At 38.7% G+C, this 12,508-nt stretch overlaps 1 protein-coding gene across 3 annotated transcripts in view; it reads left to right on the forward strand.

Moving 5' to 3' along the window:
* Positions 1-12,508, forward strand: part of rb1 (retinoblastoma 1) — a 49,935-nt gene that overhangs the window by 15,684 nt on the left and 21,743 nt on the right. For all 3 annotated transcript variants that reach the window (XM_015395774.1, XM_015395773.1, XM_015395775.1), the window contains 8 exons: positions 1,091-1,200; positions 1,287-1,364; positions 1,610-1,697; positions 1,786-1,902; positions 1,998-2,054; positions 2,158-2,189; positions 4,373-4,449; positions 4,574-4,779. In XM_015395774.1, the coding sequence (XP_015251260.1) occupies positions 1,091-1,200; positions 1,287-1,364; positions 1,610-1,697; positions 1,786-1,902; positions 1,998-2,054; positions 2,158-2,189; positions 4,373-4,449; positions 4,574-4,779 (765 nt within the window). The remainder of the gene's footprint in view (positions 1-1,090; positions 1,201-1,286; positions 1,365-1,609; positions 1,698-1,785; positions 1,903-1,997; positions 2,055-2,157; positions 2,190-4,372; positions 4,450-4,573; positions 4,780-12,508) is intronic.

Here is a 12,508-nt window from a genome sequence, read left to right on the forward strand (position 1 = left end):
ACTCCAGAGTGTTGTTCAGCATGGGGGTGAGTAGAAAATGAAGGCTAATCATGTTTTGGGTGTACTATTCCTTTAAGGCACTTAAACTCTACCTCAGTCATTTAATTCCTGCAGCAGATCCACCATAAAACAACATATGAATCACATGAGAATAGAAATAGATTTTAACACCATAGAAATTTTTAGAATTTGGCACAAAAGGCCAAAGGTCTAACAACTAAAACACTGTAAAACAAGGAAAGAAAGGCACAGAGTCAGAATTCTTTTTACTCGCGAGGAGAGTAGAAAGAGACCGTGCAGATACATCTCCACCCCACTCTGCCGGTCTTCAGCTTTCTCCTCACTATTTATTAAAGTCAGATGGGGGGTCCCTAGTTACACAAGCTAAGGTTGCGCTAAAGGAATAGGAAACAAGAACTACAATTCAATTTGTAGCCTCAGTAAACAGGTCAATTTGCATTTAAATATCTTGCGGTCAAATGGTCAGAGAACCTCCTGGTTTCATTAAGCTTGAGCAATACTTCCTGAGAGTTGACCTATACTGCTTGTGCAACACCTCTCTGGAACAGTAATATAATACACATTATATCTCATAAGAACAAACATTAAGTATCTTATACATAATTACTCCAACAGTATGCAGTTTAAAGCCACGACCTCTTAGATGCTCCAGCTTTTAGGCAAACTAGATACATTTCCGATGAGTGCTTTTTTAGTTAATTGTGTTTACCATAAATGTCCTTTTCTATCAATAGCAGATGTTTCCTATTAACCTGTGCCCATTTGATAAGTGGTTTGTATGCTCTCAGAAGGACAATGTCTTTAAACTCTGCCATCCCCAAGTTTTAATTTATTTCAAAACCAAAATAATTTCCATGCAGAGATTGTTGTTTTGCACATTTTGGGATTATTTTGGCAAGAAATAAAAAATAATAAATCAACTATCAACTAAATATTCCTGTCTCTGGTTGCAGTTCAGTTGAAACAAGGCTTTAAAATAAACTAATCTAGAACCTGCTTTAAAACATTGAATTTCTCTACTGACTGGAATCAACCAGCGTGTTACTCTCTGGTCCAATGTTCTCCCCAGGTGGATGATATCAACCAACAGTACGAAGAGCACTACCTGAAGAGCAGAGACATCGACGGACGTCTGTTTTTTGACGGGGATGAGAGTGTTCTTCCTCCGAAAGTCGAGATGTAAAATTCCTGAATGATCTCTGCAGTGGTTACAGCTGACTTGGTGCAAAGAAAAGGACAAATGGTTTCAATGTTCTTTGGTTCAGATCACAAGTGGAGAGAACTCCACAGAAGAACCAGCTGGATGAAGACGGGCCGGTGGTTCCTCCTCAGACTCCCATCAGGTTAGTAGCTGGATGTCTCTGCTTGTCAGTGAGTGTATGTGTATATTAAAATTTTAAGTAAGTTTGCAGTTTATTCTGAAGGCCCAAAATAAAGTTAAAAGATGCATATATATATATATATATATTTTTTTTTTAATGAAATATTTAGATTAATTATTTTTTGACACGGCTCTGATGCCGGAAGGAAACTTGAGGGTCAGTCTTTGTTTACCCAATCACCACGGTGCGTGTTGTTTCCTCCTCAGAGGTTTGCTGAACTCTGTTCAGATGCTAAAGGGAGATCTTCCCTCCAACGGGGACCAACCCTCCACCACCCTGGCCACGTATTTCAAAGTGAACCTCTCACTATTTTCTTACCTGTTAAACAGACTTAAAAGTCAGCCGTTTGTTGAAAAGGATTCTGTCCATTATTCTTTATCAGAACTGCACCGTGGACCCAACACAGGATGTGAAAAAGCGTCTGGAGACGCTTGGACAGGCGTTCAGTCAGAGGTTTGGCGAGGCAGTGGGGCCTGGCTGTGTCGTGTACGGCAGGCAGGTATGAACAGACCCTCTTGGCGATGGCAACCGAACTGCACCGCATCACAACCTGAACCAATTTGCACTCTAATAAAACATCCCTTCATCTTTCAGAGATTTGCCCTTGGTGTGAAGTTGTACTACAAAGTAATGGAGGCCATGCTGAAATCGGTGCAGTAACCACTTTGTTTCTGCTTGGAAACTTTCAGTATAAAATGGATGTATCCCAATGGGCTGGGCTTATTGCTTATATTTAATTTATTTTATTTTACAGGAAGAGAAACGTCTGTCGGTGCAAAATTTTAGGTATTTATCAGTATTTTTTATTTTTTTATGTTTTTGATAAAATAAAAATATACAAAGCTTCTTTTGTTCAGTATTTAACTTTTACATTTCTTAGCGATACATGCCGTGAATGTGTAATAGTGAAAATAATCTACACCCTCAGTCAAGTCTTGAGTTTTGTACATCAGGTCTTTATTAGAATATGAAATAATTGAAATCTAATCTCCGAGATACAAAAAAAAAAAATTCATCATTCTGATGTTTTTAATCTAAGATTAAGTCAGATTGAAAGTGTGTGGAGTATGAGATGATCCAGCTGATAGTGGGACAAACCTTAATAAGCCATATTTGTAGAGCAGTCCTGAGGCCTGATATTAAAAGACTCCAAATCAAGAGCATAGCTGTTTCACATGCATTGGACATTGATTTTCCTTCTAGAGCTGTTCTAAGGATCTGGGAACTATTGAATGTGATTTATACCTTGAGCCTTTGCTCTCTATTCTAACTAAAGTTGCTTGTTTTATTCTTACATTTCCACATATTCTTGCTGAGCTCTGCCTCTGGGGCCTAGCATGTACCTGTGCTGTTGCAGAAGTGTCAATTAACAAAGTACATATACTTCATTTCCTTACTTAAGTAGAAATGTTGGCTATCTATATGTTACTGGAGTAATTATTTTTTAGACAACTTTTTACTTCTACACCTTAGATTTTAAAAATAGACTAATTAGTTTTGTTTCATTTTAGCTCATTTTCATTATGGTATTTAAATAAAACAAAACAAAAACAGCATCAAAATAATTTGTTTCGTCCAGAAAATTAATTTATTTGTGGTTGGACTCGGTGCTGCCCCAACTTGTTGTTCACCACATACCAAAAAAAATAGTTTTTTGAACATGATGCAAAGTTAAATTTGACACTGTTACCATTAGTTATACAACTTAGAAAATGAAGTCTAAGGAATTTATCATCCAGAATTGTAGAAAAATGTTCCTTTAATAGGGTAGTGCAGTTTCCCGCTTTACTTTTAGTAGTCTTAAAAATGGTCCTTTTACACTTTTACTTGAGTAAAAAGATTAAGTTGATCCTCTGACTTCAACAAAACTTTTTAAACAGTAGGATTTCTACTTCTACTATAGTGATAAACATTAATACTTTTCATATCTCTGTGCTGTTGTTGAAGGAAGTTTTCTTTCTGGTTTTTTACTTTCTTTAAAGGAGCACAGAAACGTAACATGCCTTTTAAAAATTACTACACCAATAGTTCACTTTGGTCACATACAAAAGGTTTTTTAACTAAATGATGACACCTCGTTAGGTGAATATATTTTTGTTCTGTTTTTTGAAGTATTTGTTTTTAAACTTAAGCTTTTTTTATTTGATCAGACACGAGTGGCACTCAGAATAGATATTAATGCTGGAGTTGAATGAATCGGGAGCTATAGCTGTCGAAGCTATCAGTTTAATGGTTGTTTGATAGCCTGGTTGAGACTCTGGTCTTAAACTGACCCAACCAATCACAGCGCAGGAGGTGCGAGTTTACTCTAGAATTACCCACAATGCAACAGAACCTTTTTGTAACCATATGAGTAAAGACTGCAGCTGCAACTGAGCAATGTTTTATTAATGGCCTTTATTATAACCTGATTGAGCTTGATATGTCTATAGAACTCCCAGCAAACGGCTGCTGTGCTTTTCTTTTTAGGGAATACATTTTTGAGTCACACTCGTAGTTATCTGATTGGTTCTAAGTTGTCTCTGCTGATGCTGTTAGTCCCGCCAGACTGATACGCCATGTTAACAACACATAAATTTGGCTGCCTAGATTAGATGTAAGTCCTGCAAACAGATCGCGACGGTGTACAACGTTCCTTTTTGCTAATTGTACACTGTGCAAAAGTTCTTCTTATGCTCATTAACCACAAAGTAAACACTATCAGGATATATGCTTGTGGTATATTGCTTTATTCTAAAGTGAATAAAGATGGTGTCTCCTTTAAAAGGTTTATTTTGTAACTGGGCCCCTTTTAAGAAGATGATAGTGCTGAACCTGGTTTTTTTTTTTTTACCAAAATCATATTGATTGTTGAATTTTTAAATACTTTAAACATTCATGTGTTTTTTTTGTTGTTCCACTATATGTACTTTTTAAGTATTTTGATATCAGTCGTGAACTTGAACCAGATCCTGTCTTCTGCTTTGCAGTAAACTCCTCAATGACTCCATATTTCACACATCACTCCTGGCCTGTTCTCTGGAGGTGGTCATGGCAACATATGAAGGTGCTTCCCATAATCCAACCCTGAATTAATCATTACCAACATTAATCGTTCTGTTGTTCTTTATTTTAAACCTGGCCTTGTTGGTAAATAATGATTGTGATTAACGGTTTGTGCATTTGGCCAGAGAGTAGCTTCAAGGACGGAGGAGGTGAACAAACGGGAACAAACGTTTGCTTTCCCTGGATACTGAACGTCCTCAACCTCTTCGCATTCGACTTCTACAAAGTGATCGAGAGCTTTATCAAGGCTGAGCCGACACTGAGCAAAGGCATCATCAAACATCTGGAGACCTGTGAGAACCTCATCATGGAGAGGATCGCCTGGCAGACGGTCAGTAACACATCAGCTCTGTGAAGATGCTTACATGCAATTTATTCTTCATCAGTAAGGAATAAACGAAAACTTCAACAAACTATCAGGGAACCAGGTTCACATTTAACAGATTATACTCACAGATTGTTTATTGTAATTTTAACAAAAATATTGTGGTCATTAAATGCATGAAACTAAAAGCTGCAGGTTCTGAAATAACCGGTACCATGAAGTTTTTACTTTGGATGAAATAACCAAGTTCTGGTCCTCTGATCTAGACCTAACAGTTGTAGATCAGTTTTCTGCAACCTTTATCTGTTTTGACTTTAGTCAACTTAAATGATTTTAAATAAATAAAAAACTTGAATAAAGAGAATAAAATTAGATTAAGTGTTATTGTTCACAAAATGTAGATAATCTGTCAGATACTACAACAAATATCAAACATCATAAGCATTATTCGTCAAAATTTTTGCTAAATTTGATCTGCAAAAACCAGTTAATTTGTAGGAATAAGGCTCAAAGGGATTCTTAGGTCTGTCCATCTGCAACATGGCATCCTAAATCCCTCCCACATGGCAAAAGTTCAAATTCACCTTTTAACACGAGGTGAGTACATAGAGATTTTATGTGCCAGTCGTAGCCTGTATCAGGCTCAGTGGATTTATTCTCCTCTGAATGGCCCATGATTTTGGACTTTTTCATGTTGAGGAGGCTCCATAGCCTGTTCTTCAGCTGTATAATGAGGCCGCTGAACTGCACTCATAAATGCATTTTCAATTGGTTTCTAAATTGTGTGAAAAATTACAATAAACATTTTACCATTTAGAAAAGATCTAGAAATATATTTGTATTTTATTTAACCATTTAGACTCATATAGGTCAAACCCCCGAGCTCAATGCTGAGTTTCACAACTGTAGTGTAATCTTTCCCATATACAGACCTTTAGTTATCAGATGATAGTTTCTTCATTTGATTTTGTCTTTTACTAATGATGAAAATATGTAGCCAAATGGGTTTATTTGGTCATGTGATGCAGCAGTGCATTGGACAGAGGAAAGTTCTCTTAACAGTTATCTGGTAAGAGAACTAGCTCTCATCAGATTAATCAACCATTTCACGTGGGATATTTTCACTTTCATTTATGAAACGGTACAGTTTGAATTCCAAGGAACTTGAGCGTTTTTGTCTGTGTTGAAAACCGTTACAACTTTTCCGGAACCCAAACTTTGTCATCAACCATGGGTGTTACACAAGCCGATGGGTTGTGTAACTCATAGGTTATTTTAACAAATTGTTGTAGATGTTATAACTTTGAAATGATCTTCTGTACTTGGTTTGTCTTGATCTGGGGAATGCTTTGACTAAACATACTGTTGTTGTTGAACAGTCTTGTGAAGGGAATACTTAAGTTTGTCTGTGATGTTCTTCATTTTATGAAAAATTCCTCTCTGTTAATTCTCTAGATGAACTCATCCCTTGGGTTTTTCAGTCCTCTTTAGAAAAAAAATACAATATCCCGATGTGTCTCACTTAAACACACTGGATTCGGGGTTTTGATCCTGACCCGCAGCAATGTTTCATTAAAAAAAACATGCTTCATTACTTAGGTTCTGGCTTGGTCCTTGGAGTTTAATAGAAATAGAATAGAATATAATAGAAAATCCCTTTATTGTCCACAATGGGGAAATGCTGGTGTTCACAGCAACACAAAGATTAAGAAGGGCTTGGAGATCTTCTATCCTGTTTCCTAAAGATCTTATATTTCCTGTAATGATTAATAGAAGATATGGCTTGAATTTCCTTCTCTTCTCCTAATGCACCTGCTCTGCATCCTCTGCGCTTCCCTTGAAACTCAGCTGGGATTTGTAGAAGTAGTTTTAGTAATTATTATTTCAGCTTTGAGATGTTAACAAGCTACTTCCAAGAGGAAAAAACAACTTGATATGGTTGCTGTTGTTAAACATCATAACAAATGTCTAAAAAAAAAATGAAATTAAAAACATTTGCAAATATCCTTTCAACTGCACAGCATCCAATATCAGAGATAAAAATAAAATAAAATAAAAAAAAAAATCAGAAAAAGAAACTTCCATCCAACATGGAGGAACTGAAATTCTTTTTGAAAATGATCTCAGAATCCAAAGGGTGTTTTGGAACTTTAATATATTTATTGCCCACCCCAGTAGGGGTGGTAAATATGTTAATTAATCAGATAATAATCAGCTCTCACATATTTTTTGCAAACAGACGTCCTTCTGGCTGGCTGTTAGAACAACAAATTGAAGTGTAAATTGAGCCAAAAACTCACGGTTTGGTACGAACCTCCGTATGGACCCTGTATGCTATCCTGGTCCGGTACAGTGCAGAAAAAAACACGACCCAAAGGCTATCCTCAAAGGCAGCTTTTTATTATTTAAATTCCTTGCCGAGATAGCTGCAACTTTCTCTAAACCAACTGTCGTTTGATATGTGTCAACATATTTGAAGTGTTCCCACTCACTTAAAGAACAGGACCGTCTTTGCTTTGTCAACCACTAGCTCTCCGTCCCCATTATAACTCACAGGGAACCCAAAGTTATCAAACACCACTGACTTGAAGGATGATTGTGGGTCTTCTAATTCTAATTAATTGTTAGCACTCTTGCAACAACACAAGCCAACAATGTTACCTTCCCACAGAGTGCAGTTTGGATTTTAAGTTGGCTTTAAGGTGGCATTTATATATATATATATATATATATATATATATATATATATATATATATATATATATATATATATATATATTAACCACAACTTACGTTCAAAATACAATAGTTTAACAAAAATCATTCAGTTCCAAGTCAAACATATTTCATTAAAACCTCTTGACTAGACCATCAAAACTCTACTCAACTAAGCTGCTATGAAAACAAAGAAGAAGAAAAGCATGGTTGAAAACCTTAATTAATTAAATGATGCAATGATATCACCGTTTGGCATGGATTTTAAGTTTGAGAACCAGTTTATCTTGAATTTGGAATGTGGTAAGATTAGCTTTTTTTAATTTAAAGCAATTGGAATGGAAAACCAATTCACAAAGCAAATCCAAGAGGTAAATTTTTATTATTTGGAAAATAATGTTTTATAATTATTAAAGAATTTGGTAATGATAGTGTAATGAGCATATGAGAAAACACATGAACATTAAGTTATGAGTGTTTAAACCCTTAGTGAAACAAACCTGTTTTAGCTTTCTAAGGTACTGCTCGAATAATGTCAAACATGTGGTGCTACCTGTTACTGTAGCATGTCTTTAACCAACAGTGAGCACATGAAATGATTAAAAAAAATTATCAAACATACATGGGGTATGACTAATTTGTCATATTACTTTTGTAATTACTTTGAAAGGCTCTGGGATAATCATAAAAATCAACATAGCGATGTGGTTGCCTAAACATGTAAACATCAACAATAAAGAAGCCAGGCGGTCCACCAATCATCGCTCCTTGCAACCCCGCCCCCTCCAAAAGCCTGATTAAATGGCAAAGAACTGGGTTGCTTGAGGGATCCATGAAAGGAAAGTGTGGGTAATGCAAATTAGTTGCGTTATTCTGTATGGAGAAAAAAATGCAATTTGCAAAGCCATAGGCTTTTGGGGAGCAGTGGAAAAGGGGCTAAAGGAAAGTTTCAGACTATTTTACAGCAATTTGGTACTGATGTCAGCCACCTGGTCCACTTAGCGTTAGGTAAGTTTGCCGGTTCTGGTCCCTAGAATTGGGGCCATGATGGTGTCTCTTTGATGTGAACTGGTCAGAGAGCAGTCCCCAAAGAGAAAGAGAAGGCCTGAGACAGTTGCTTTGTCCTCAAAACACGGTGGGGGGGGGGGGCAAAGCCACTATCTTGTGATACTGTCCAGGTGTGGAGGGATGGGGTGTTGAGCAACGTCAGCTGCGGGGTAAAATTTTCATTTCCCTGACCCATTGGACATGTCCCACAATTATCATGGTTTACGGCACAGGAACTGTAAAGCAAGAAGTTACTGCTAAAGCAAACACTAAGTTTTTTTAAAGTTAACATTTGAGGCCATCTTTAAAGTTTTAGAATAATCCATCCATAGATCCTCTTTATCTTGGGCCGGGTCGCGGAGGCAGTAGTCTGAGTAGAGATCTCCAGACTTCCCGATCCATGCACACCTCCTCCAGCTTCTCTGGGGGGACCCCAAGGCGACACCAGTCCAGCTTGGAGACATTGTCCCTCCAGCGTGTCCTGGGCCTTCCATAAGGCCGTCTCCCAATAGGACATGCCTGGAACACCTCCTGAGGGAGGGTGACCAGGGGGCACCTGGAACAGATGCTCGGGCCACCTTAGCTGGCTCCGTTCGATGTGGAGGCGCAATGACTCTACTCCCAGCTCCTCTCGGGTAACTGAGCTCCTCACCCGAGCTCCTCATTTAGTTTAATTTCTAATTCAATGGAAACACTGCAGTTGGGCAGTTATGTAACTTTATTTTAACTTTAGCAAGTTATAACTAGGGATGGGAATCGAAAACCGGTTCCTGTTCAGAACCGGTTCTATGTGTTCCAATTCCACGGCACCGTTTGGCAGCTCGCTTAATGATTATCTTATCGATTCCAGGCAGTACTAGAGCGTAGGGCTGTGGGCAGCACGGCTTACGTCACGTTTTTACGCATTCATTAAGCAAGTATGACGTGACCAGGCGTAAGTCTAGAAAAGCATAACACTAAAAATGGCGTCCCATCGGGTAAACCGGTCAAAGGTTTGGGTTTATTTTAGGGAAGATAAAGAAGGCGCTTTGCAATCATTGCAAAGTGGCAATAACATCTACAGGAGGAAATACATCCAACATGCAGAAACAACTGTGCACACAACATGGCATACATTTTAACGAATGGGGTGTTTTTGACGCTTCCGGACAGAAGCTAAAGTTACGACCAGCATGGATGCAACTCTGGTGGTCAGTAGCTAGTTCTATACCGCTGGCTGTGCTTAATGTGGTTCCTAGTAAATCATATGCAATTTCTGGAAATAAACCAATTTCCTACCTCTCTTTGGGTTTATTAAGGGAGTGTGCCTTTCTTGTTAATCCAGCCCTTCATTGCTAGCATGTTTAATTAGAACCACTGGTAGCCGGAATTCTCACATGGTTCTAGCTATTGCAATGGATGTAACAAAACATGCTACAAAGTTGCTTGGCAGTTCAAGGAGCGAGAAAAAGGTGATGCTCGTTTATTTAAATCAGGGGGAGATAAGTTTATTTTCTGAAATTGTACAGTAATGATTTTGCATTAAACTGATGCCTTCTCCATTAGATTTAGATGGCTGTGACAAGAATCGATAAGAAAATCAATAGGCAGTCGAATCATTTCGCAGAAACGATAAGGGAATCGGAATCGTGAAAATCTTATCAATTCCCAACCCTAGTTATGACCAATGTTTTGTGTACAATTCTAACAAAAACAAAGCTACCTTTACTATTATTATTATTATTATATAAAAGGTTGTCTCTGTATACATTTCTTGGAAATACCATATCTCCAGTTTAACCTTTTTTTATACCATAGTCTGGGTAAATACTTGATTACCTGCAGGGTGTCTTCCAAAAAGTCTACCAACGTCGCCTATAAAAAGTTCCTGTCAAACAGATTGTTTGCTCTAAATTGTTGCGCAGGCTCAAACGGCAGTTCGTAATGCCAAAACAAAATTTAAGACAAAAATAACAGCTGCAGCTTCTGCCAACTAAGAGATATCAAATAGTCCACTCGGCCACTTCCTGTAAAAGGGGTATTATGCCTTTTGGGGTATCAGAAAACAATGGACATAACTGCTTGGTTGTATTCTACTCTGATTTTACTTGCTCGAACTTTTGCTTTGTCTCGGTCTCACAGCCCCCTTCCCCAGAAAACAAAGATGAAGTTTTACATGAAAGAACAGCATTTTCCTGCCAAAGTACTTTACATCTCTGTGCTCTCTCCAAAAGGAAAAAACAGCCAGATTTTCTTTTTTCTTTTTTTTTTATAAAAAAGAATTCAAAGTAGCTGCTTCCACATGTCGTATTTGTATTTGTAACATTTGTACACTTTATTTTTTATTTTTCATAACAAAAAGAAGTTCTCTTACTGGTACAAAAAGTTTGAAATTAAAGGGTGTATTCCTTGAAACTATCCTTATGCACCCCCTGAAGCTTCCCTGTGCACCAGGCTGCTGGAGAAGTAATAGATTAGTGGATTAAGGCAGCAGTTAAAGCTGGCCAGTGAAAGAACCACAGGGTGCATGATCATGGTCAATCTGGCCAGGCCGCAGTGAGGCAGCAGCTTCAAGTGTGTCAGGGTATACCCCAGCAGGTTGACGTGATAGGGCAGAAAGCACAGCAGGTAGACACCCAGGACCCAGTAAATTATTTTAAGGGTCTGACGACGGTTGCGGCGCTGGCGAAGACAGCGTTGCCTCGATTTTTGGACAACACTCAGCACTTTGCAGTAGCAGTAGAGAAGTATCAAAGTGGGCAGCAGGAAGGACCCCAAAACTAAACCCAGAGAGACCAGGATGAAAGTCCTGTGGTGCATAGAGGAAGGGTCCAAGAGGCAGGGCTGGTTATGACGAGAAGCGGCCAAACGGAGCAAAGGTAGACTCACACTGAGTCCCAGCACCACACACCATATCGCCCCGCTCACTGCCTGCGCCACACGTTGCCTGCGGAGGGTCAGGGCCAGAGGATGCACCACAGCAAAGTATCGGTCCACAGCAATACACACCAGGAAGAAGATCCCCCCATACAAGCTGATGTATTTTAGGACGAAGGTGATCTGGCAAAAAGCTGCTCCAGAAGTCCAGCTGGTCAGGTCACCGGTTTTGGACCAAGCTCGAGCCTTTTGGCGGTAGTAATAGATTCTCATTGGTAGGGAGATCACAAAGAACAAATCTGCGAAGGACAGGCTCGCCATGTAGACGCCCGTGCTGTTCATGGTGCAAGGAGACGTGCACAGTCTGCGCAGCGCCAGGCCGTTGGTGGCCAGTCCCAGCAGGAAGATGACGCTATAGGTCACCTGATAAAAGGTGTAGCGGTAGCTTGTGTCCACAGAACAGTTAGCCGTCGAGGAGTTTGGTTTCCCTTCCAGGTTGGTTATATTCCACAGCTCCATATCTGAGAAGTTCTCTGAAAACCCGAGTCACTGCATCGCTCTCGTGTCCAGGGAGGTGCCTCTACTGCAGCTACTGTTCAGGATGTTGTACCTGTAAAAAGGACAAATTAAAATGGGATATTTTTATGAAGGTCACTTAACTAAAAATGACTCCTATAAATACCAGTTTAACTAACATGATTGGATGTATAAGCCAATGACATTTTAAAGCCAACTATTCCTCATAAAATGGGCAAACATTTGATTTCATTACGTTCACAGTGAGCAAAAGCAGCACCGCTCAGTGTTTCACTATTTACACGTTAAATAACTCGTAAAGCTCATGTTGGATTGAGATGGTCAGCTGCTGTAATTCAGGATGTTGGCACATAAGCAAACACGTTAAACATCTTTCTGACAGCCTTATGGGAGGCTTTGACTGTAAGTACTCTTTATTAATGTTTACTCTGTGTTATGAGATGTTTTGGGTTTTTACCCTGCTCATCAGCATTTTCAGTTAAAATATTGGACAGTTGTTTTAAACAGGATATTTCTTAATGTAGTTTGCAAAACAGCTGCTTTGACAGTATATAATAGCTACACTGCAAAAACTGATCTA

The sequence above is a fragment of the Cyprinodon variegatus genome, unplaced genomic scaffold (assembly GCF_000732505.1).
Source record: "Cyprinodon variegatus isolate N-32 unplaced genomic scaffold, C_variegatus-1.0 Scaffold760, whole genome shotgun sequence".
NCBI lineage: Eukaryota > Metazoa > Chordata > Actinopteri > Cyprinodontiformes > Cyprinodontidae > Cyprinodon > Cyprinodon variegatus.